The sequence below is a fragment of the Pyxicephalus adspersus genome, chromosome 2, assembly GCF_032062135.1.
Source record: "Pyxicephalus adspersus chromosome 2, UCB_Pads_2.0, whole genome shotgun sequence".
Lineage (NCBI taxonomy): Eukaryota > Metazoa > Chordata > Amphibia > Anura > Pyxicephalidae > Pyxicephalus > Pyxicephalus adspersus.
Genome location: NC_092859.1, coordinates 34,334,557 through 34,362,409, shown reverse-complemented (window position 1 = coordinate 34,362,409; position 27,853 = coordinate 34,334,557). Strand labels below are relative to the sequence as shown.

Genomic DNA, 27,853 nt, shown 5'->3' with positions numbered 1-27,853 from the left:
CACTGATGAAAGTGTATCTTCTCCAGCCTTGGAGAGCTTTAATAAATCAGGCCCATAGTATATCTAGTAGTAGTAAGTCAAATTCATCTGTACTTGTTGTTATTACAAGTTTCTGGCAGCCTTTACAGCTAACATTGGTAATTCAGATGCTGCTAAAGCTATTGACTGCTAAAGCTAAAATCCAAGCAAAACTGTTATGTAGAATCACAAATATATAAAAAAGTTTATGTATTCACATATATTATGTAAACCATAAAGAAATAAATGCAAAATATAATTGATTACAACTACTTGGTTTTACCACTACTTTTCCTTTATACTAGCTATTCAAAATAGCACATGGAAAGTCTGATGAAAAGGTTTAGTGTAGCATAACAGTTTTGGTATACTATGTACTGTATAATGAAAAAGGAGAAGGATCTGTGTAGCTGGGGTTCTCCTTTAAGTTCTCAGTAAAAAAATGGTGTAAAAATGTGCATTCTGTTTTGATACAAAGCACACAAATAACAAATCATCTGTCTTCAGATATATTTGCAGGGTGCGAATCTAATGTAATAATCCCTGACAAAGACTGTGTCATTCCGATACAATTAGAAGTGAGAATTTATGACTGGGATTCTTTTCAGGAGATAGCGAGGCAGGGGGAAATCTCACACTGCTTATGGCCCTGTCCATACCACGACTTTTGGATTCAGTTATCCCAACGTTAACTCAGTGGACATACTAATGAGGAAGTGCTTGCAGGATTATCATTGCTCAGCGATGAGGCAAAGGACTGTTTTAACTTCTTGTGCTCTAAATAAGGAAGCTGCCTGCTAGGCATCTGACCATTCAACCAATTTGGACCTTGAAGGGGGCCCTTTCACATGTAACATTTTCAGAAAGATATCCTGTGTAACTCATCCTAGCTCTGACCTGCCGTTAGCAGCTTTTTAAAAAACCAGGGCTGGCTGCCGGAGAGGCTGAACAGGTTAGTGCTAAGTCTCTTTCTATATTGCCACTTTACCGTTGGCATGCCATTGATGTCACTATGACGTTGAGAAATAGGACAGCCTCTGAAGTATAAAGATAGGCCGAGCAGATATAGCTAAGCTGCCCACAAGTCCTCGGGAGATACAAAACATGGTCTCCATCAGTTTGGAGTATGTTGGACTCTGTGTTTTTGTCCCTCATACACTCTCAGGGTTTGGTTTCATGTCAGCAAGCCCCCTCTGCCTTCCAAAAATAAGCTCCTGCCGCCATGCTGAAGACAGAAAAACAAGGAGGGCGGTATTTTTAGGGCCATCAATTCTGACCACGTGTCCAGACGGTGAACCGGATGGCCGTTGCACAAAGGCTTTTCATTACTATGTCCCAAGGAGTCGGGATTCACTGGACGTTGCCTTTTCTCTTGCTGCTGGGTGCTGTGATTGGGATGGTTTCCTCATTCCCTATCCCAAACAGGGCTAACGGGACATCACTGGAGAGGACGTGGGAGTCACTTTTCTCCAGGTCTATTGGGATGCCTTCTGACCGATTGGATGCCAAGTGGAAGAACAATTATTTGCAGGGAATTAAGAGACAACGGAGACTCTACTGTAACATTGGAATTGGGTTTCACCTGCAAGTCCTCCCGGATGGGAAAATCAATGGTGCTCATAATGAAAGCCCTTATAGTGAGTGACATCTGATGTTTTATTGAGCTATTGTAAAACTGGCATCGCTGCTTATTGCACCTGCATGGCCGATCTATCCTTCTTCTGTGGGTTTTATACCAGACATGCACCTGTCAGGAAATCCTACAGTGCCAATCCTCATCATGCTTCAAGTTGGCAATAACCTCAGCCAATGCATATAGGCACACATTAAACTAAAGAAGGCTATTTATTTAGGAAAGTGCAAAATCATGTGCAAAAAAATCTGGATTTGTTTCTATCCCAGGTTGGTTGATTAAAGGAAACAGTCTTATCATAATAACTGAGCTCAGTGATCATCCACTTAAGTGATTCAATATTCTTTATTCTATATTAAATAAACTTTAACAAGGACACCCATAGCTATACAAGGAAAGCCAAAGATTTAAAATATATAAATTATACCAATATTACTACTAATAATAATAATGGTAATAATAATAGTTAATATGATGTTTTTATCTTTCATGGGACTGTACAAAGAAAGGGATACAAACAAACTCAATAACAGAGAATATTAATAGTGATAAATAGTTATATTAACTTTTATATGGTTTTGGCAGGTCATCAAATAACTATAGTGTTTTTTTAGGTAAGGGTTTTTTGCGTGTGAGATTTGCTGCTTGTTCACACAATATCATATTCTTTAATGCATGTTAAACGTGCACATGCTGTTATGTGTTTTAAGCTACTTTGTGCTGAAATCTGTTTTGTACATGCATTCTAGTGTATTTTAAAACTCATTTTTTAACTTTATGGTAATAATAGTTACTGCAGTGCATTGTGAAGCATTATAGCACATCAAAACATGCTGCACAAAAATACAACACATCTTATATTTGTTAGTGCATTGGTGTAAACTAAATTACTTTAATTACTTTTTAATTACTTCTTGCTCTTGCATTCTTGTACCTTGTTCTCGTATACTTCATTGCCCAGTCAGTCCTTAAAATGACAATTGAGGCGGATTGTGCAAAATGGTATTAGTTGACTTAATGAAATGTGAATAAACAACAGTAGAAAAGATTTTAAAAATCCTGATAATAATAATAATAATAATAATATTTTTAATAATATTAATATAAATAGCTTCCTCATTTCAATACAAATAGAGAAGATTTTTAATACAGGTTCTTGTTCTTGTGTTACTTGAAGGGTATTAGATGTAGGTTGTTCAATGTCTTTGCAGCAAAGGTAGTTTTATAACTAAACAATACTGGTAATGCATTTCTGCTCAGAAAATAAAAATGTTGTTAGCAAATGCAATATATAATGATGACAACTGAATAGGATATATATATATATAGATATATATATTATATAAATATATATATATAATATATATATATATATATATATAAATATATATATATTAGACAGAGCACCAGCAACCTGTGATCTTTCTCCCTCTTTCACAAAGTATAGCTTCATAATGCATCCAATGCACCACCAAATAATGCACCTATTTTGCTGATGCAGTTTATTAATGACTATAACTACAATGAGCTGTAATATGTTTGTGTTTGTGATTTGCTGATTTATAGTCTTGCTACGATTTGTATTGTTTCCTGTTGTTATACCGTTGTATTTGCCTACCCTCTTCTTCTTATTAATAAAAACATAGTAAAAAAAAAGTTATGCACTGTATAGGAGCACCAATGATTGCTGGTCTGAAAAAAATTAAAACTGCAGGAAGTGGGCAGACTATTAACTGCTGTGTGATTTTATTACAATTGTTTGATAGGTACAAAAAATATCATAATGAGAGTTATAGAGAGAATAATTTCCTGGGCTCTCTGTTACCACCATTTTTCCTAGCTATCTCTTTAGAATACAGAATCCCTCATCTTATGGAGAGGAGGAGAGGGGAGAAGTTCTGTAGTCCTCACACACTTCCTGTACTAGGAAGACAACACTGCTTTTTTTGGGTAAGTGAGGGATGTCACTTTCGGGCAGGAGATATGTTACTGGTAGGATCACCAGGTGAAGATAAAGGGGTAAGAGCCTAAAATCTAAAGCTATTGCAGCAACCATATCTATAGACTATTTAGCTGTAATATATTACACTTTTGTTTTTTGGTTAAGATGGTTACTAGGTGTTTTGGAGTTGCTTAGTCAGAGCAAGCATGCAGCACAGTAATCAAGTATAAGTCAGAAAGTATGAACTTCACACCTGATTTGGTCACTGACCCCAAAACTTTTGAGCCTTGAAGCCCAGAAGACAGCTGGTGACATTTTCATTTCTACCCTATACAGAGAGGTGTCACAGCAGTCTCCCAAAGGTCCTCTCACATTTCTAGCTTGCTCAAGAAATGGGACAGCAGAAATTTGTCTGTTGTGGAAAAAATGGAGACTCCTTTCAACATTCTATATGAGCCAACCCCACAATTTCATTTTAGTAGCATTTACCTGTGAGGATTTAATGCACAAATATTAACAGTATTATTTTTTCTGTTTAGGTCTCCTAGAAATTTCCACAGTAGAACGAGGAGTTATTAGCTTGTACGGTGTGAAGACGGAATACTTCATAGCGATGAACAACAAAGGAAGAGTATATGCTTCAGTAAGTACTGGATATATATATATGATATTATTTGTGCTGAGATGTCTGCTAATTATTTAAAGTTTCTGAATCCAAAACTTTATTTTTGTTTCATATTGAGTACAAAATGGTTAAGGCAGGGGTGTCAAACTCAAATACACCGAGGGCAAAAATTCAAAACTTAGACAAAGTCGCGGACCAACCTTTTATTTATTGAAAAAAATTGAGGAAATTTTTCCTTCTCATTAGATATAAAACCTTTTCTCATATGGGTTTGTTTCACATTCAGTCTGGAACAAGCTTATAATAGAGAAAGAGGCATAAAATTGGTTTTTTTAATTTTATTTAGGAAAAAATCTCATGCCTCTTTCTCTATTTGTAGCCTTCTGAGTTAAATGCCAATGGTAACCTTTTTGCACAGGCTACGAATAATAATAACAACAATTTTCTTTTATGAAAATCCAACCATTCCAAGTCCATGCGTTGGAGTAGCAAGGAAAAGTACAGCTGAGGGGGGGAGTGCTGGAAATGCCAATGCGGCCAATGCGATGGCCCGCCACTGAAACTCCCTCTTTATTGAAATAACACTGCTAATAAAATTCCTGGCATTATTTGCGTCTATAAAACACTCCAATGCGGGGCCACGTATAGGCAGAAAGCCTGCTCGTCTATAGAGGCGAGTGATGCCGGGAATTGTAGTAGTGGCGCTATTTCAATGCAGCGGCGGGACAGCTGCAGTTCATATTAAGGATTCCTTTAGGGGCCAAAAAAAAAGGACGTTGGGGGCCAGATTTTGACACCCCTGGGTTAAGGATTTGTTAATACAGTCAGTTGACTGGTTGTGTGGTTACCACAACTGAGCGCTAAGCTCCTAGGAGGCCCCACAGGCATTTTTTATCAGGCTTTTCATGCCATTATCAAATGCTTTAAATTAACCATAGGAGCGTTTTTCAAGCGTTAAAGTTCTCTTGCATAGGAAGTGGAGAGGTACAGAAAATGGAAACACAAACAATGCTTTTCAAATGTTTTGCCAGGCATTTGAAAAATGAGACCATGAGCAGGAGACCAACCATAAGACCGCACGAGACATCTTAGCAGTGATTGAAAAACACAACGTAACCTGCTAAACACCTGTCAAAAAAACACCTTTCATTGCTTTCAATGATAACGAGAATGTTTGGCAATTTCTTCATGCTTTTTTACCAGTTCTTAACGATCTATCTCAACATACCATAAGAAGAACTACAGACAAAAGCAAGGTTATAGCTGGCATCACTGCTAGATGTTTGGATGAGTGGAACTTTCCTACATACTATTGAAGTTCCTGAAACATGGACATGAAATTGGTGACAAGTCTGTGCACATTCACAGGACATGGCTGCCCAAAACAATTATTAGGGGCAGTGGAGGGTACCATCTAGAGGCAGTAGGCGATGGCTTACTACTGTAAATCCAAGCACAAATGCTTGATAATCCTGACTTAAATATGGTAGTTGGGTTTACCAGCTGCACAGATCCACCATGGAGTCACTGTTCTTACTGGCTGTGTGGACTAAGGCTTACTAGTGGTCCTGTCCCTGTTTAATGTATAGGCTATATCCTAGAGATGTTGCTAACAGTTAGTATTTTTATTGGCTACTTTCTCAGTGGTGTCACTGGTCTCAGTTTAATAAATAGGTTGTATTCCCTCCCTGTGTTTATAGGCAGGCTGCATTCTCAATTAAACGTTCTATGGTAAATTTTTCCAGTGGCCACCAGTGTATTGGAACCCTTTTCCTGTTGACCACCAGTGTAATAGGACCCTTCTTCTACTGACCAATAGTGTAATTAGGACTTTTTTCCACTGACCACAAATGTTATTCAGCCCTTCTTCTACTGACCACCAATGTAATGGGGCCTTTCTCCTACTTACCATCAATGTAATAGAAACCTTCCACCATTTACCACCAGTGTAATGGGGCGCTTTCCATACGGACTACCAATGAAGGGTGGACTTTCTCTCAGTGACTGCCAATTTATAGGAGCATTTTATTGACCACATATGTAAGAAAACAATTTTCGCTTTTTGTGTTTTTATTCTAGCTTTTTTTATTGTCACTTTATATTGCTAATACTTAAAATTATTGTCATAAGGGGTTTTATTTATAAAACAGGGAATCTGACAATCCTCCAAACAATCCTTTGTAGGAATGCTCCAGGTTCATGTGTTTTAATGGCAGTAATTAATTCCCACCAGGGAATGTTTGAGAGAATGTTTTATAAATAGAGTCCATGGATTATGTGTCACATATGTCACACTCTTAATCCATTTATTCATTGTTCATGCTGTTTATGTGTAGCATGGGTTGTAGATATAGAAAGTATGTGCAGGGATTCCCTGGTACCTGAATGTTAAGGGTTTCTCTGTGTTATAAACATTAGCAAATGTTAGGTTAGGGTCTCAGTGACATCACTAGTTTGTTAAATGCATAGATCGACTTAATTTTTTTCATAGTTCTATTGATATTCCCTATTTGCAGTATAGGGTGATAATGGTAAGGCACAGTCTCATTTGAGGAAAATATACTGTATCCCTAGTGGTGTTACTGATGTCTAGTGAATACATGAGCTGCATCTTCATTTATGTCACTGGTATTTGGTGGATGGACATACTTCATTCTCAGTGACGGTATTTGTCTCCGGGGAATGGAGGCTGCATTCCCAGAGAGGTCATCCATTTTCAGTCAAAAGATGAGCTGCATTCTCTGTGATATCACTGGTAGGGTTGAGCGAGCGAGAATATTCATTTCGATCTCGTGGCGAATCAGGCCTTTCTTGCTTACCGAAAATGTAAGCAAGAACGGCCTTCTGATTCACCGAGAGGTTGAGCTCTCGCCAAACAGAAGGATTTCCAGGGCTGCAGCCCTAGAAATCCTCTGCAATCCCCGGGCACTACAGGTTAATTAACCTCTAGTGCCCCGGGGATCGCACACTCTTTTTAATGAATGCAGCCACGGCTGCAATCATTGAGAAGGTGCCCAGTACAGGAGAATCTCCTGACATTGTAATATAAGTATCTCTTACAAATGATACATTTGTATCTGTAACAAATGTATAATTTGTAAGTGATACTTATATTACAATGTCAGTAGGTTCTCCTTTGCCGTACATCTTCTCAATGATTGCAGCTGTGGCTGCATTCATTGAGAAGAGTGTGCGATCCCGGGGCACTAGAAAGTTAATTAACCTCCAGTGCCCCGGGGATCGTAGTGGAACTGCAGAGTTCATCTGCAGTTCAGTTCCCACGGTCACATGAACACGGTCACAGCTATGACTGCAGGCGATCCCTGGGGCACTAGATGGTTAATTAACCTCAAGTGCCCCGGGGATCGCAAACAGGGAGATTCCCAGGGCTGAATGAAGCTCTGGGAATCCTCCTGTTTTAATTTTCTCTTCCAATGGTTTTGCAAAATCAGTTCGCCGAAATTTTGCGGAACCATTGGAAGTTAGAGGAAATTTTCCTGAGAATGCCAGAGGCATTCTCGCTCATCCCTAATCACTGGTCTCTAGTAAATAAATGAGCTGCATTCTCAGTGAAGTCATTGGTCTCTAGTGAGTGGATGTGCTGCATTCTCAGTGACATCACTGATCCCTATTGAATGTATTATTATTGATGGATGAGCTGTCAGTGATGTAACATGTTGTGAATGGATAGGTTGCATTCTTACTGATGTCACTGATTCATTGTAGATAGATATAATATTGAAATATGTGTGCAGTATTGGCTTGTGTCTTTTAGATGCCAGAGCTTCTTTTATCTAAAGATGACCACACACTATCTAAAATTCTAAAAACATTAAATCAAATACAAATCCATGAGGAAAACTATTTTATTGATCTATTTATTGTTGATCAAGCTGGACAGGAGAAAGAGGGGAGAATTGTCAGAAATCAGCAGACTCAAGGCTTTGTATTGCATGGAGCAGTACAAAAGTAGCTAGGATATAAAGGGGCACATGTTTCTCCCCATTTCTTATAATATACATCAGAGATAGCTTCTACTGGTCCTTAATTCTACCCCCGACAATCATCTTGCAATGCTAGTCCTGTCTGTTGTATACCAATGTAAAATTAATGCTGGATATTTAGGTCAATTATGTATTATGTATATCATGTACATATTGTATACCTGATTGTGCACATATCTACAAATATATGGCCACCTTGACAGACTGACAGACTGTCAGTAAGTGCAACATATCAGGATATATACAGAAAGTTTCTTTCCATGTATGAAATGTGTGGGCCATTCCACCCTATGAATAGCATGTTAGTGCTATTTCAAATATAGGTCGAGCCTGGTGGGCAGATACATTCACTGACTTTCTATATATTAAGAATACTCCAATGAGGAGATTTCCCTATTATAAACCCCTACTCTGGAGGTTTGGGGTTTTCCTGCCAAATTCCATCTCCTTTATCAAAATCAATAAGAACAAAAGAACCAACAGGGAGAGTTGGTACACCTTATAATTGGCATAGCTTTAAATAAAATAATTCCGGGTGAACCAGCCCTGAAAAACCTTTTTAGGGAACTTTCTGTTATAGTATACTATGTTTGTTCATTTCACACTGTTGTGGTCCTTTAATATCATTCTGGCTTTTAATTGTGTCTACAAGTTTCTGCTTCTACATACACACACATGCCTAACCTAAAAAGTGCAATGCAGCCATCACCGGAGTGCATGAAGACAGAAAGACATTGCAAGAGATTAGAAATGACAGATAGATGACAACAGTATTTTATTCAAAAATTAAAACAAAAAAAGGACATTGTGAATGCATTGCACGACTTTAGCAAACTGTCATTGAGTTAGGGTTTGCATATACTTCTATTACATATACATTTTCCATTTTGGTGGTGTGAGCATAAAATAGCATTAGAGCTACAGGATTAAATCTGTGCGTCTTTCTTTAACCTGCGAAATATTAAATGTCATGTTTTCTAATCCCACTTTTGGATCTAGTCACCCATCATGTATTTGTTTTCAAATATAAGTTGCACTATAAATATGTTATGGGCGAATAAAAAAGCACAGACTCTCTAATGTATATCAGCTCGCTGAGGGTTAGAGCTTAACAGGTGGCATGTGACCCATGCGACTTGGAAGCAGAAGGGCGAGATTTATTGTTGGATGTAGACTTCCAGGCACCGACTGTCATAACACGCTCTTATCCTTTACAAATAATGACTTTCCAAAGAGTCTTGTAAAGGCACCAAATCTCAGCATACTGTACTTAGCTGGTAAGGTCACCCCCGCACATAGGCGCACTGCGGCACCCTTGCAAGGACTGACGTCACGCTAATTCCGGTAGGCACTATAAGTGCAGCCTGACCTCATGCACAGATATGAAGGCGTTATTTTAGACTGTTTTAGCTATTAGTGTTGAGGATTATCCACAGTCAGTCCCCGGTATAGTGAGATTTACCCAGAGGAGCCAGCTATAAGGTGTCCACTTAATATCCTGTGACACACCAGCCCTTGTTTAATCCTTGCAGAAATTTAACTGGCACTCCAACCTAACACTTAAATACACAGTTGAAATGCATATATGTCATGTGTCCCAAAGGCCAAAATATTTGTAATTCTTGGAATTTGGAATTCTCTTGTGGGTCAGACATTCCTGCCACTCTTTATAGCCAGAGTAATAGTTAAATTGCTTTTTGATGTTGCTGTGTCACCTTATAATGACATTGCTCTAACACTGCAAACCACTACATGTGTATGTAGCACAAATTAATAAGGCCACCCACTGATCCTCTGCAACTCCTCATGTCAATCTCATTAGAGCAAGTAGTGGGGATATTCCATCTATACTTGCTGTAATAAAGTTGATTTGCAGAGGAACAACTTTACATGGCAGAAAGCAACCATCAGGGTTGTTTATTTAATATTTGGAGAGACTCTGATTTTCTTTTTAATGCTTAGTAGACATCTGTCATTTTTATGAACAAAGATATAAAAGTAAAATTCAAACTCTATTATACAGTATAAATCAGTATACCTACTTAATAACAAACCTGATGTGACCACCATATCACCACTTGATCAGGAAACACATTGGGTAAAATCTTTCTCCGGCTCATTCCTCCTTCCTAGCTGTTCCCCATGCAGTCTAGATTTTCTTACCTCATTCATGTAAAGATATACTTATCTAAACCTGCTGTCCAGGTCCTTTAGTAGTGCTCCTTCCAGGTCCAGGGGACGGCTGCAGATACACCCATCCTGGCCAGTCCCTGCCTATCCCCCCCCCCCATTCCTCTTCTACTTTCACAGAAGCTGGCTGCTGGACACATAATAGAGAGTGTCTGGTTATGTAGGCAGTCACATAGAGACCTGTAGAATAGAGAGAGGTAGAGAGATTTCTGGCTTGAGCATCACTTGACTTTAGGGGAGTGAAAATGGTTTTCAGACCTTGTTTTAGTATTTTTTATCCCAGCCATCAGTTGGGGAAGATCAGAATTGTTCAATATTAAGTCATCATAATCTCGGTGATTGCCCTTAACAAGGCCTTACAACAACATTATTATTAGTACGTAGTAAATTAGTATGTTTGAATATATTAGGCTTTATAAAAAATCTGTGAGTGAGCCCAGTGGCCAATACTATCTTTGCTGTCCCTGCTGCTAAACTTCTATCTCCAGAAGCCTCCTGAGAAATTCCATCCATGAACAGAGTTCCATAGGTTGCCCATGGCAGGTATTATAGGAATGTTGTTTATTCATTGAAGACAAGTTGCTATTTTATTGCTTACAGTGGGAAGAGTGAGTCTAGACATTAGTAGTGTGCCTACAAGGCCATTCTTTTTGTAGCTCAGTGTCTAAATCAGAACACATCTTACTAATCTTTTCAGTAGGGGTGACCACAGGATCATGCATGTTCTTGTGCTAAGTACATCTTGTTCCCATACTCTCTGTGCACTTAGTAAAGATGCTAAAAGGCTTATTTAAAGTGGAAGAAAGTAGCCTTGCCAAGTTGGCCATTTGCAATCTGACACAGAAATGAAGATAGTGTAGAGATTCGTTACATGGCCGTGCAATAAAAAAATAGACGTGTATCATGTAGTATTTCATGTTATCACTGTATAGTATCTTAGTGACACCGCAGGTTACTATGATACTGCTATTTCAGAATATGGCTGACTCAAATGTAAATAAACATATAAATATATATATACAATTTATATAGTGTGCATACTAAATTCTATAAGTTTTAATCAGTTCCAGTTATCAGTTAGGAAAACCAGTGTGAGTAATTTGCTACATTATTGGAAAAGCTCTGCGCTGATCCTACTATCTTTGCAAAATCCTTTATGTTGATAAAAAGGTGTTTGTACTATCTCTGGCAAACAAATCTATAATTCTTTTAAATATATGTAGTAGACTAAGTAAGTAGTTTTTATTAATAATAGTTATATTCAAATATATGGCCAACCCATGGAAGCACAGTACATAATGTATGGTATAGTAGTGGAGTTAGCACAGCCACATACAGTAGATGTGATCCTGGCATTTTTGGGGTTATCAAACCTTGGGCAGCAGTAGGCTGAGACTTGGATCTGTCTATATTGATATTATGTTAAAGCTCCTACATATAGGAGATATTCCTTTAGTCATCATGTGTTGTCATGTCATTCAAAGTGTAAGGAGGTGAGGAATGCATTCTTGGCTGTATATATATTTGTAGATATATTTATGTAATTGTTTTGTGTAGTTTGTTACCCTTTTTTCAACTGATTTGAGATAATGAAATAATACAATTACTTTTGTTATGCTGAGTTGTGGTGTGGCTTTGTCCTTGTTTAGATTATTTTGCTTATTTTAATACCTTTGTGTTGTGTTCTTCTAGGCAACATTTCAGGATGAGTGCAAGTTTAAGGAAATCCTGCTATCAAACAATTATAATGCCTATGAGTCTCAGTTATATAAAGGTGCTTACCTTGGTTTAAGCAAGCATGGGAAAATTAAAAGAGGAACGAAAATTTCACCTGCAATGACCGTCACGCATTTTCTTCCGCGAATATGAACAGTGCACAGCTAAAATGTCTTTTAATTTTGCACATGTGAATAATCTCCCAGGTAAAATATTTATACCGTTATAGAGTATATGTATATTTGGAAGGAGCTGTTTCTATAGAATCATTGCACAACCCATCCGAAATCGGCTTACTGCCATTTAAAGTTAAAAGACAAAAAAAAAGATACAAAATGTGCTATTTTTTTGTACAGTAAACCTAATTTATCCCCGATGGATAAAAAATAAATTTCAAGAGCATTGTTTGCAAAGGACTACTACTGTTTTTTTGCCATATATTTCTGTAGGAAAAATGTCCTTGACTCATTCAGAAGTATGTATATACTTCTCATACCTCAATGCTCAGCTTTTGATATCAGGAGGTGCATGTATATTATTACTTACTAGGATTTTTTTTAATGAATATGTAACTACATTTATATGTTTATGAAAACAGTGTTTGATAAAAAGTTTTTATTGTAAGTTATTTCAATAGTGATGTTTTATGTTGAATAAGTTACTAATTAGATAAAAAACAACTGCTTTTTAGGTTACTTACTGTGCACTACAGATGTAAATGACTATGGCATATTTTCATAGTAGACGATGAGTTAATAGGTTGGCAGCATTTCCACAATTTATGAGTATTTATAATCCCAGATTGTTTCTGCCTTCTATGTACACTTTTATAATATGATAATCCTTGTACCTTTTTTTTTTGATGGACAGACGTTAATTTTCAAAGTGTAGATTTAAAGGATCAAAGCACAATCTTTTAGTTTTGGATAGCATAAGGAAGGGTTCAAACTTCCTCAAGGTTGTTTTTGCTCTCCCAGTCTGAGATTACCCCTATATTTTATGTCTATTTATTGTTTTTTAAATATAACAAGAATCCTACTCAGTGAAGAACTCAGGATACAAAACCTTACAGATGTTCTAATAAAGTTCCCCTTTTATAATTATTATTATTATTATTATTATTATTATTACACAGTATTATTATAGCGCCATCATATTAAGCAGCGCTGTACAAAGTCCATAGGCATGTCACTAACTATCCCTCAAAGGGGCTCACAATCTAATGTCCCTACCATGGTCATATGTCATTTATACAGTCTAAAGTCAATTTTGGGGGGAAGCCAATTAACCTCACTGCATGCTTTTGGATTGTGGGAGGAAACTGGAGCACCTGTAGAAAACCCACGCAGACACGGGGAGAACCTGCAAACTTCTACCTAAACTGAAAAAACATGTCTGGATTTTGGCTTCATGTGTTCACATGGGCTGATCTGTAAATGTTGCCTTCATCAGGTAGTGTAGTGCTGGTGGTGCTGCATCTCCAAACAATTTGTGCAGAATGTGCAATATAAGGGGCCCCATCAGCTTGGAGGCCAATTTTTACTAGATGCAAATCAAAAGAGTGTTAAACCACACTCTAGTGGTGTGCACTGAGGAAGTATGGAAGTATATGCACTTGAATGCTGCTATATAAAATGTCACTGTGAGAAAGATGCAGAGTACCAAAAGGGAAGTAGGGTGACTGGTCTAACAATTTATATGGGGCTAGCATCTAAAACTGGTCAACACAAGAATCAAGATTACAGATTGTAAGAGCATAACAGGACATTCTGCTGCATGAACACACACCAATCCAGGTAGAATGTGAAAGTATTTATTTTATTTGTCCCTGGGGTTAAAATTGAAATCCTAGTTTTGACCAATGGGGCATCTAAAATCTGGGATGGACGATTCACTTTGAGATGCCCCATTCCCCGACAATTCTAGACAAATCTACAAAGTTAAGGAGTTACTCAAAGCAGTTATTCCACTTAAATGTAGATTTCTTATGCTTTTTAATGTTTTTTGAAAATGGTTTAAAGTCACCCAACAATTCTTTTTGGAAGCTGTTCATCTCAGAGAAAGCTAGGACAGCAAACTCAAAAGTAGCATAAAAAGAGAACGGACAGCTGCAGCATGGGAATTGAGGGTTGACTGACTTTAGTTTCTAGGGGCAGAAATGGACTCAAAAGAAACATTTAACTAAAAATGTAATTCAGGGTTTCCTAGTTAAGGAAAATTGTATGCAGGTTCTAAAGCTAATTTACTCCGTACATAGTACTGTACAACTACAGAGATTTTTAGAATGGCAAGAGAAGATGTTATAATTTAGTATGAAAGTTATTCTATATATTTGTTTTGGTGATGCTGGATATATCTGAATTTGTGATATCAGGATGTGTGGAAATAATGGAAATGAATAATGATGTACAGATATTTGGGGCATAGTTTGTTAAAAATTTAATTAACCTTAAAACAATAAATAATGCTATTAGATAAAAGTTTTTTGTTAGAAATAACCTAACACGTGTCCTCTACCAATAATACATTTTTATTAGGCTGCTGTTATTAGTACACCACTGACTGCAATACAGGTGCTGGGTATTAAGCTGGGTGCTGCAAAAAATGTATCTCTATGCAAGTAAGTATAGGGTTACATCATCAGCGCCCCCTAAAGGGTGCAGCAGGAACATGCCAAACTTGGAAAAAGGGCAGTAGACATGGCAGCAGCAGAAACATGTGGATGTGGGGAGGCGGGAAGCTGACAACACTGAAGAAGAGCACAAGTGTGTCAAAGTGGGCACATGACTGCTAATCCTGTATAGTCTGTGCAGCACTGGGAAGGCTACCTCCTGTGTAGTGACGTCCCACCGGAGACTTGCATATGTGCGATAATATATACATATATAATATATACTTTTATAGTACGTATAACATATCCTTCTGCATTCCAAATTAGGTTTAGTAGGATGGGGGGAGCTCACTGTGCTGTAAACACCTGGAACTGATGGAGCTAGGATATAAGTCAAGGTCATAAATACGAATGGGCTAGAGAAGGAGCCAAAAACGCTATTTGAAGAATAATGGAATAATGGAAAAATTAGGGGTCTAAAGAGGGGTTTGGCAAGATCAGAAAGAATGTTACACACCACAACACGTGGGAAAAAATGAATTAGATATAACAATGGCAGTGTTTCTGTAACAATCATGGAAAAATTCTATAACTTACATACAATTTCACTATACGTTATAAGTGTATTTGCAAATATGTATAAAGCCTTACAGTTATTAAAAATATTATTACTGGTTTAAAGGCCTATAATAAGGTGTTAAACAACTAGCGCCAAATGTTCCTGCACCAAAAAATCTTGCCTTTTTAAAATATTAACTCAAAAATGACCTGCAAGTAGAATGGGTTTTCACCTTCTTATGGCAAGCTGAAGGTTTCTGTATTTCCTGATTGGTCTACAAACACATTTAGGCTCCTCCCTGAAGGTTTTTATATTATTTAAAGCTTGTCTTGAAGATTGCACATCTTTCCATTTTTATGGAACCACTTATGCTTAGCAAGTGGCATAAATATATATATGTGTTTTCTTTTTTTCTTTTTTTTTTTGCTAAGTCTTAATGATCATTACATTTTAGCATCCTATATTAAAATGTTTACTGAAGCTATAAGGTGAAGACATTTTGTTTTTAATTTACATGAAATGCAAGATCTCCTTTTTTGAACCCATTGGCATTAGGGTCATTGAGCCACGTGGGAAGGCTTATATATATGTACCTGATCTTTATTTTAAAAGGTTTATGTATCCGTCTAGAGTTCAGCTATTTTTTTATTTATTTTTTTTTTATTGGGCATATGTTTGCTACATCCACTTAGTAGTTAAGTTTAGTAGTTTAAGTTTAGTACCGGAAAGAAATTTCTCCTTCATATAAGAAGCCAATGCTTCCTGCCTGCTTGAAGAACTCCAATCAGTCACTGAGATACAAGATGTACAAAAGGGAACTTCCTTTTCAAGCCACTGGGACTTACAAGTAAAAAGTCCACCCTTATGATGTCAGTAACCTAATAAGGAAGAATAGTGCTTTCCTATTAGGACAGTGATGTCACAAAGTGGGCACATGGAAACACCATATCCTCAGTGTCCTTTATAGAACAGCCTTCAAAGACTTCATAGACACTCCAGCAAATGTTAAAGTTCATAGAGAAGAATTCAAATTAGTTTTGCTATCCTTCTAATATAGAAACTATTTATACTGCATTTGTGGCAGTGACCTCCATTGGCTGCCAAATATGCTTCTCCATAAATTTAAAAATATACAAAAATCTGCCAGTTTGATTTATCGTGCCTATATTTGTTAATGAACTTCTAATAGGTAAGAAAAGGATCAGAAAAGAAGCCTATATAAGAAATTATATGAAGAATTCCAGCATAATAGAGACCTGTCTTGAGAGAAATTACCTTTGCTGTCTTTGCAAACCTCCTGTAGAAATTGCCAGTTGCCTGGCTATGATGCTGATACTATGGATTCACTACTTAGAAAATCATTGATCCAAAGCACGTGTGCAGTGTGAGAATTCAGAAGTTCTGATTTGCAAATGTGTTCTCATTCAGAAACTTACTGGGTTGTAAGGTTAGGAGAACTTGATAATTTAAGAGAACTTAGAAGTTGTCTAAGGAACTGGAAAATTAATGTAAGTCAGTACTGGCATTTCAGATATCCCTTTATTAGTAACAGGAAAAAGTAACAATAACAAAATAAGTATAGCTATAATTTAAGAAAAACATAAATGATCACATGCTGAAGTCCAGCATAAAGTTAATGAACAGAAATGCGAAGGTTACAATAAAAAAGGTTTGAAAGTTAAAGAAATTTATGCATCTGCAATGTTCATGTTTGATAAGCACAGAAGGGTATCACATGAGGATGTGGGGATGAGATCAATAAACACACCAGGGTATCTTAATCCCCTATTTATTTTTTACATATTGCTTTATGTTTAGCCTTAGATGACTAGATGGTTAAACATGGTTAGAAGGTCACAGTTGGCAAAGTTTTAGAAGAAGACATGGATTGATGATGATATAAACTAGTTTTGTTGAAATTCCTCTTTTACACTTAAGAAATCACACAACTTGACCACACTGGCAGTCTAGATGATATTATGGAACGGTTCAATAATAAAAAAAATGTTACTGACAGTTATCAGGCTGTGTGCTGCTCCAGTCTTCACTACCACCCTAGGCTTATGTTGGTAGCACAGGGGATGTTGAACCCTAAAGATAGTACATTTGCACGAAGAAACTCAAGTTCTGTAGAGAAAAAAGTCAACCCTAGTGCAACCCTAACATTTTTTTTTATTTTGAGCACTTTGGTTAGTTAATCAACAGAGTTGCAATTTAGTAATTCTACAAGCTTTAATAGATGGCCTGGATTTCATGCAACAGGTTGCATGTTACCCAAAGCTTTGTTTCCCCCTGTGCCAGTATTTTTGAAACCTAGGGTTCATCCAGAGGTTGTTAGGGGTTCCTTGATTAATGAGCAATTTGTGCAATTTGGCTATCTGTATGAATGGTATTCTTCCCAATGGCCAGCAATCTGAGAAGTTTTCTTCCCACTGACCACCACACTGATGTACTGTTATCTGTGGATATACTATTTATAGTAAGAAAGTAGGAAAAGTAAGAAAGGTATTGTAAGGGTTGCCTCATGGTAAAAAGAATGAGAAACATTGCTCTGTGTTATTGTTTTAAAGGAAGTTGAGTTGACACCTTCAGATCAACATATTGGGTATTATATAGGAATAATAGGGATACAGGATCTCTCAACATCAAATAATTCTACTTAAAATAAACGTTTGGTTACATGAGTACATTTCTAACATGGCAAAACTTACAGAATCATAGGGAAAGGCAGATAAAAGAAAATATCAGGGGAACTTTGTAAGAGGTAATAAATGACTGTATGTTAAACACATAATATTTAGCACACTAGTGCCTAAAATTTATATGAATATGATCAACATTTTGTAATACAAGCGATACAAGCTGGTTGGTTTATGATGAACAAAGCAAAAATAAAATATTCTTTTTTTATTTAAAACAAAAAAAGTTATTGATGGACACATTTTAACATTTGCACCAGTTGATGATTTTTATCAATTAACTTTAGGCAATAATGATCTCCTGATGGTCAGTTCCCTGTAGTACCCTATTGTTTCATTGTTTCCACTGTTTTATTTGAGGGAGGTCTAGGAATTGCTGGAATACCAGTTCCATAGCATAGTGCCAGGGTCATGTTGGGCCACTGCCTGCTCCTCTGTGAGCACAGAACAACCTCAGATGTTCACAGTGGATACAAAATAAAGTGTCTCTTTTTGTGGAGTGTCCTCACTCTACAAGGAATCCTGGGAATTCCCACAACACGGCAGGTGTGAATTCCAAATTAAGTGCCATGTCCAAGGCCAAAACAGCATTCAAACACAGGAAAACATTTTCCCATATGTATTATAATTATATGCAATATAGAGCTGCATAAGCCAAACAACCCTCTATTTTACAAGTAAATAGACTTTGTCACTAGACCATTTAGCAATATCTTACATGAATAAATGTTCTTTTAACATATTTCAGCCTCATCATTAAAAGCCTTGTGAAGGCATCCAAAAGCCCTGAGACTTCTTCTGGGTATCACCATCTTGGTAAGAGTTGAGCAGAGCCAAAGAATAATTAGATGATTCAAAAGGAGGAGAGGGCTAGGACAAAAGTTTTTGCCAGGCAAATAGCTTATCCCAAAGTAGTCACATTTTATAGCAATTTTAATGGCACATTACAAGTAACTAAAAAAATTTGGAAAGCAAATTTATACACATGGGTACACAGTACATTTACCTTTAATATAACAATATATTCCATATTAGCTAGCTAAACTTTCTGATTTGTGTATAGCCTAATTAAAACAAATGTAAAATTTGGAATGCCCAACTCTAGGCACAGTTTTTTATGTTTAATTTATAATTTGACATTTAATTCATACCTGGTCATACTATTACTGCCATAGAAGTTCCCTAAGCTGTGCTAACAGCTCCTGGTATATACAGCAGGGAGCCGAGCTTCTGGCTTTCCATGTCATTGCTGTGCTATATGGCAGTGGTCAGCAACTGTTTCTGTCCAGTGCGCCCCCCAGTGGGGTCAGGAGAAGGACTCCGCTGGGGGGGGTGCACTGGCCAGAGCCATGGACAATGTCTCCTGTATGGATCACAGGCTCAGGGCGGTGGGCGGTTTGTGTCTTTGGACTCAGACCTGTGATGGGAGAGTGGGAGGTTCTGGTATCATGACATCACTCTGGGGGGAAGTTTCTTCCCCTTTGAGTGACACATGGCTCCCCGTGCATGCACAGTCCGGAGTCTCTTGAAGTTAGTGGTCCGTGACGTCCAAAAGGTTGCCGACCACTGCTCTATGGTATGGCAGACTAAAGGGGCTGAGACTTAACACAACAAAACAGTATAACCTGTAGACATTGTTCCAATGCATTGGGAAGCCAAAAGTACAGCTCCCTACTGTATCTGCCAGAAACTGTCATTGGAACTTCTAAAGTAGTAAAAATATGTTGATCTTATATTGTGATTTAAAAAAAAATAAAACAAAATATGTGCCCCTAGAGTTTCTGTGTTTTATTTAAAAAGGCTACACAGAACATTATTGGTTAATCTGGCTGTTCAGTCCCACCCCTGAGCAGTTAACTAATGTTAACCACAATGGGGTTTTGCATTTTCCAGTCATGCATTTTCGTTCCTGATGTGTACTTTGTATTTCTGGTAATTTGATTTTAGGTACATTTCTTTCACTTATGTTTACATGCATGTACCTTTGTTTACATGTATTTTACAGTATTTCCTAGCTGAATTTTGTAATCACCAAGATGCTTTCTAAAGCAAATCTCTGCAGATAAATGCTTCTGAAAATGTAGGTGTACAGCAGGACAGTATGCGTAATATACAAAGCACTGAGAGAATAGACAAGTATGTAATTGTAAGGATACATGGCTGATAGGTATATTAATAGGCAGAACCAAGAAAATGGAAAGTGATGAGCAATAAAAGTGAAAGTGTCCAATCAGGTGGAATAGACGTACGTAGCAAATTCTTTAAAGGGTATGGGCAGAGCAAAAATCAAAAAAATATATTTATATTGGGTTTAAAGCTAGACTTCATGGTAACAGCTAAATACATTTTAGGGATTTATATTACACGCCATAGAATTCGCATTTATGTCCTAAAAGGCTTGGTCGCCACACAGCACAGCCCTATCTGGCAGGAAAGCAGACCTGCTTTTTCTCTGCAGCAGAAAAGTAATAAATACAGGTCTTGTTCCTCCCCCAGCTTGTGACTGGAAAAGTGTTCACTACCCCTTCCTATTGGAACAAACTTAATCCCTATTCCAATCTACATACACTGCAATAAATCTGCATTAGGTAGTGGGGGAAGTGTGCTTATTCTTATACATATTTCTGTGAGGCCAGCCCAGTTATCTGTGTCCCATTTGTACCGAACCTATTTAGACTTCCTAAAAATACAACTCAGTGTAAAGGTCAGGTTTGCATTAACAAGCTGAGTCCTGGAATCTAAGCCATAATTAGTCAATTCCTGAGTCGTCTTTGTGTGCCATTCTCCGTCAAGGATAATTCAAGCGGATATTTTAGCTTGACCTTATTAAAGGTCCAGAGCCTTGTTGTTTATGTCATATTCGCATAGTTTTAGGGTGCGCTGTTGCTAATTAGACATCAGAAATATTTTAAGGTTGATAAAATACAAAAAGCGCCATTCCCTCTAGCCATGCCCCATTTTATAAAAAATCATGTCAAGCAATTTTAAAGTCCTGTCACCTTGTCCCAATTTACCTTACCTGTACCAATTACTCCCCAGCCACTTAATACTCACAGCCAGGGACATGACCTGATACTCCTGGGTATGGGGAAGCTTGTGACCTGCTACCCTGTGACAACCAGCTGTCACACAACATAGGGAGTGATGTTACCCTACTGATCTACATGTCAGCTCCAGGGGAACAATCAACTGCAGAGAATGCAGGTAGGGTAGAAAAAATAGAAAGAAGTCAACATGTGCCCATGGCTAGGACACTGGACTGGGTTTATTTTATTATCTCTAGTATTAAAGCCTGTAACAGTCAGCTTCTTTTGCTGGACAGCATGCAAATGTATAAATATATACAATCATATACATGTGGTGTAAAAAAATCATTCTTATTATAGATTGTAATACTGTACATGCAGAAACCATGTTTGCATGTTAGTGATACCTGCTGTGTTTTATAATCAGTAGTGCAAAACAGCTTTATAGCTCTTCTTATATCGGTGCAATTAGTTAGGATACATTCAAATGTTCCCAAACCTAAAAAAAGTTATTTATGAATGCATGTGACCACTATCTGAACAATTGTGTTTGGGTATTTGTTCTAATTAGCCATTCCCCAAATTATCGTAGGTTGGTGGGTTGACTCCCCAGTAGTCATGCCGTCTAGTCAATCAGGTGACCATCCTCCTGTTTATGGGTTACATTTTGGTAAAGAAAATATACTTTTAAACAGGCTTATTAGCAGAACATAATTTGTTTTAGCTCTTGTTCAACAATATTAAATGCAATCTCTATTATGCAAAAATTATTTGATTATCAAATAAAACTTTCAAGTCTTGGAACATTAGGCAAGCAACCAAATACACAGAAAAATACATATGTGGAATTTTTTTTTACCTGCCAAGCATTTTTTGAACTTTTCAGGCACTCTTCTGATCTAGGCAGAGCTGTAAGACAGCATAACCACGTCTTCACACCCCTAGACTTATGATTGGGCTATAGAGCAGCAGCACGGCGATAGGCTCATTCCTCTGCTAGAGTTGGCCTTTCCTCTCTAGTTATAAGTGCTGCTGTAAAAATGATGATACAAAAGCCCTTTACAACATATTTATACCCTTAACACCAATTAAATTTAAAACAAACCTAAATAATTTTTAATGATTACAGACCTATTGTCAGTTATTTTTGTTCAGTACCTTTCTAGGACTCAACTTCCAATGTAGCCATCCCTTTAAAGTCTTATGGTTGTTTGTTCCACAGGAAAGAATTCCTTTTGTTCTGGAGAAGCAATTAGAAATGAGAGTAAATCTCCCAAAAAGAGGGGAATTTCCATCTTAGACAGTTATCGCGGAAAAACACAATGGGCAACACCTCTCCACTGGATGAGTTGCCCCCAGCTTTTGTTCTGGTGACAACTCTAAAATGTTGGATTTCTGCTTTCTGACTAAAGCCGCATACACACGTGCAAATAGAGTTGTTGGAAAGGATCTTTTACGATCCTTTCCAACGACTAAGCACTCCATGAAATACATACAGCACCGTTCTGCTTTATGAAGAGGGCAGGGGGAGAACGACAGAGCGGCACCCCGCTGCGTGCTTCCCCTCTTCCCTTGCATTAGGATCATTCGTCATCCATCGTCCATGGATCAGCCAGGACGGATTGCTCAGACGATGGACACACGCCAGATTCTCGTCCGATATCAGCCCTGAGCTGAATATTGGACGAGAACCATTGGACGTGTGTACGTAGCTTAATATGAAGGTTCATTAAGATAAAGAGCAATAGTAAATCCCTTAGCAGGGACACAGGCAGCAATAGAAAATTAAACAAACCCCCCCCCCCCCTTCATACAAATCTAGTTGTTCATAAAACATATGGTTTCTTCCTGAAAATGTTCAAAATTCTTTGAATCCATATATATGTAGACAAAACACATCATAATCCTTTTCAGTAAACTGGAGGTAACCATCAATGTTGTGTGAGCTTAGCTACTACAAGGGAAGGCTTTTGGTTGGTCTGCTTCTGTAATTTAAGCTACAAAGAATACTTAAACCATTGGACAGCGGGACATTTCAGTCATTTTATAAATAAATCCCTCTTGTGTTTACTACGTAGTTAATTGATGTTTCTGTTCCACATTTCATGCAAAATGGTGCCACTAATCAAGGCTCTTATGGACTTTCCTGATGCTCATATACCTCATTCTAAAACGGTACTTAATGATTTATAATACCTTGGATTGTACATTTTGTAAGTGAACCGAAATATCCGCAATATTTGTTTCTAAAATGTATTGCTTTTATTTTTATACAAATGTGCTGTGCACAAACGTTTCATGTATTCCTTCATTAAATTTTTTTTTATATCCTGGTGTCTCTTGTTTTGATGTGGACAAAGGTAACTTCATGATTTACACAGAATGTGGCTGAAGCTTGTCCAGTGACTAACTTGGATCAACCCAAAAATAAGTTTGAAACATAGAAGAGTGATGGGAGAAGAAGAAGATTAAATTCTAGAATCAAATTCCAGCCTTTATTTCTTTACTTGTCCTTTCCAAGTGCGGGCCTGAATGTGATTGGTGTTTATTGACATCCTGCTAAAAAGCAGACACAAAAGTGGCATGTTATATATATACTATTAATCAGAAAAGCTTCTTTTTCATTGCCCTATTGCTTTGTTTTATTTAGTTTCATGTTATTACTGAGTCCCCAACTAATGGCTGAGCTCTGCCAATTACCAGTGGTTTCCAATGAGAGTACCATTACTGGCCACTAAAGTACTGTCATTAGACACTGGAATGGCAATTGCTAGAGCTTAGCTATTTATTCAGAGCAAACCCGAGAAAACAAAATCAAAGAGGGCCAAAGAAGATGGGACAAAGCCTTATATACACTTAATGGTCTAGTGTTTTTGCCAGTGACCCGGCTACTGAGAGCTCTCTAGCTGTGCCATATCATCCAAGTTTTTGTAATAGTATTTGTAATATTCTACATCTTAAATGTGAGATTTTATTAATTGTGGATGTGTACCAGTCACCACAATGTATTTCTACTGCAAAAAATCAGCAACCTCATTTTTACTATTTACCCTATAACAATTTATATAAAATTGAACAAGCTGTATTCTCCTACAGTCCTGACGGTATATTTTTAGTTGCTTTTGATATTATTCAGTATGGAGCAGGTAAATAATATGGCTTGCAGCCAAAAATATATATATTGTACAGTGCCCTCTAGCGGACACTTCCTCCTTAACAATTTCGTCTTCCAAAAGAAATGATTCACATACATTCTTTCATTATGTGCATGCATGTAACTGTTATATGAAAATATCAAAGGAAAAATAATTTTCCTAGTTAAAGAAAACAATAGTAGCTAAAAACTACTGGTTTATTTATACTACCTCTTCTGTAAAAAATGTATGCATGCAAGTCATATTTTATAGTGCAAATAAATGAATTATACTTTTTCTATATCAGGAGCTCTGATATCTATTCATACATCTGTCCATCTGTTTATCTATCTAGGAATAATCTCCCCATCAGATTTTTATCTGTCCTACCCTGCACTGTGATACCCTACAAGTGTAAATGAAGGATGCACAGCAAGCGGTTGCACAGTGTAACCAGTTGTACAGTGCCTGTAACTGTGATCTGTAACTGTGAATCTATTCACACAGCCTTGGCCTCTCCTACTTTATAGTTTCCTGTTAACAGATTGAGGTCTTATACTTGCTGACCACCTACTTCCTTCGACAACAATTTCTGCCTGAAATGTATTGTTGGGTGTCACACATTGCCATACCTTTATTTTTTTTTATAAAATATTTATTTAGTTTTTTAAATTAAAAATTGTAGTAACAACATTGTAACTGGACACAAAATAGTCGTAATAAAGAAATTAACAGAGGAAAATCATTGGGATCAAGATGAATACCACATGAGCCCAGTATAGTACAACATAGTATAGTACAGTTACATACTCTCTCCCCCAGTCCAAAGTAAGAAAAAAAAGGAAATCAAAACAATTATCAAATTGTGTATGAACTGGTGATCAAGAAAAAAAATCAATGTAATATAAATCATAACCGCAAAGTTTTATTGTAGGGAATGTGGTGATTCAATAACACATGGCCATATCTTATTCATCCTTCTACTCATAGATGAGAGGAAATAGCTGTAGTGCAGTGTGCAGCATGTGTGCCCCATGAATAAAGTATTATGTTCACCACTTTAACTGTATTAACTCTTTGTATTCAATTAATCCTATTAACCTGATTGACATGTTCAACTTTGAGTTTAGTTGGGCTTTAAGGCTGACAGTAAAAAGCAGAGATGAAATTTATAAGAAAGATCTTGACAAAGTATTTTAATTTTTGTTTATTGGGTCTGTCTGGTAGGCAGAAGATCTTTTTCTCTGCTACAATTCAGTGTTCCCTGAGGATTTCCTCCCTATCTGGGTTTTGTGACTGGATGGTTAAAGGAGAAGCAGCAGATTGATGAGCTCATCTCTCTGTCACTCTTCTTTCTTCTTCTACAAGCATGCTTCTTGCACTGTAGTATATCTATGAATATAATTTTCCCTCTCTCTTTCCAAACTTTGCTATTTAGGGACTAAAAAAGGATAATACCAAGTCAGGTTCAGGTATTTACTCTGATTGTATTTAAAAAAAATCCTTTTTATTCTGAGTGTACTCAGAGGGGCAAACACATAAATCCCAAGCCTATTAGAATGTATTGGTTTACACTTTTTTCCCTTACATTTTTCTCTCCAAGAAAAAAAAACTCTGCATAATTTACCTGTCACTGACAGTGTACAGTAAATGGGGGCAGTGAAGATATGTCTCTAATGTTCATAAAGTGTACTCGGAATCCTGGCTTGCCAAAGAAGGGGGCAAAAAACAGACTTCTGCCTGCCCCAGTGATGGCAAGAGCCATTGTCAGAGAAGAGGGCTGCCTTTTCACAACACGACCTATTTAACGTTCTATATAAGAATAGAATCTTCCTGCATTGGTTACTTAGAAATTAGAAGATTCTCTCCTACTTTAAAACAAACCACTCCATGTAGCTGAGCATGGTACACAGCCACAAGTTCTAAGGGAAAGTAAAACTAAGTAACTTTAGGCAGTTTAGGTACTTATTTCATTAGCATAAGAAGTACCATTAAAATATGTGAGTTGTCAGATAGTAACGAGTATTCCTGTTATTATCAACATTTTTAAAAATACAAAAATTAGCCAATTAATAAACTTTAGCCAGGATATTAAACACTATCACCAAAATTTGTTTCTTCTAAATATATAAAGTTTTTGTTACAAGAAATAGTAATGAACAACCAAGACAATTAAAGGCAGCAGCCTTAGATCTCCAGCCGAAGACACCGAGCTATGAGGTGGTAAGTACAGGAGTGCCCTACCACCGTCACATACCAGGAAAATACTTAGTATTTTTTAGTACAATTAAAGACTAAATGTACATTTTAGGATACTTCCTAGGAATATTTTAGGCTTTGGGAACTTCCCTATAACATACAAAAGCAAACATTCACTTTTTGAGTTCCAATCCACTTTGAAACCTTGTAAGATAGCAGTTATTATTATTAATATTATTATTATTATTATTATTATTATTATATTATATATTATTATATATAATATTATATATCACCAACATATTAAGCAGCACTGTACATTAAATAGGGGTTGCAAATGACAGACAGTGACACAGGAGGAGGAGAGGACTCTGCCCTGAAGAGCTTACAATCTAGGAGGTGGGGGAAGTAACACACAATAGGATTGTACATAATGCTTTGTTCTGAAGGAAATGATAGCTAAACATAAAATAACACACATAAATGAGCTTCTCCCAGACTAGTGGCTGATCTCTGTTCCACATATTTTTTGTAATAGACCAGGGGTCAGCAAACTTTTTTGGCTACTAGGCCATTTTAGGAGGTCAAGGAGGCACACTAGGCTGGACTCTCACTCAAGTCCTGTGCTGATGGCTCCGCCCCCCACCAGGAACGCCCATGAAGAGAAATCTCTCTCCTCCGCAATGCATACAGAGGAGAGGGAATGTCCCCTTACCCTGGCGGTGGAAGTGTTAACGCCGACCGCAGTAAATAGGGAAGGGAGGCATAACAAGGAGGCTCAAGAGCCGCATTCGACTCCGGAGCCGCGGGTTGCCGACCCCTGCCAGCCGGGATTAGGCCGGATCAACCAGGGGGGCGTTAGGCCAGAAGAGACTACTGGCTAGGCCGTATCTGGCCTAAAGGCCGAAGTTTGCCTACCTCTGTAATAGACCATAGCTACTGATCTGCATGCTTCTCCTTCTTCTGGTTGCAGTACTTTGCATTGCTACTGACAGCATTAATTGCAGGAGATGGTCTGGTGACTGACAGGTATGAGGTTCTATGAAAACACTGATAGTATGCATAATACTGAGAAAACTCTACCTAAAATACATTATAATAATCCACTGGCAATGGTTCACAAGAACTGACTCATGTGTGCAATTGTTCACTCATATGAGCTAATGTTTGATAATTTAGTACAATATAGATCATTCAGCTTCCTATAGTTTAACAAAAAAATAATAATTTCATAATTAGACCAACTTTTAAGCATACAGTTATAAAATGGTTTCATTTTTGCCTAATTGTGCATATCTAAAGCTAGGTTATAAAAATGTTCAGCGGCTATTGCAGCAAAAACAAGACTTGCCATATAGGTGCAGGTAAGTCAAGCAAAAAAATTTAGCATGTATTCTGACCCAGAAGGTACATTTTTGTAGTTGCCCATATCTTTGTGCTGATTGGAACAAGCAAAACCTTTTACAATTTCCCAAATTGTCAAAGCATGAAAATGTA

The 27,853-nt window shown here is 37.3% G+C and overlaps 1 protein-coding gene across 1 annotated transcript; it reads left to right on the top strand.

Moving 5' to 3' along the window:
• The first annotated feature begins 1,077 nt into the window (after positions 1-1,077).
• On the top strand, positions 1,078-13,390 carry FGF6 (fibroblast growth factor 6). The gene is made up of 3 exons (XM_072403096.1): positions 1,078-1,655; positions 4,133-4,236; positions 12,105-13,390. Exons 1-3 carry the CDS (start codon positions 1,319-1,321, stop codon positions 12,279-12,281), a joined length of 618 nt encoding a protein of 205 aa, XP_072259197.1. The 5' UTR covers positions 1,078-1,318; the 3' UTR covers positions 12,282-13,390.
• The last annotated feature ends 14,463 nt before the right edge of the window (positions 13,391-27,853 follow it).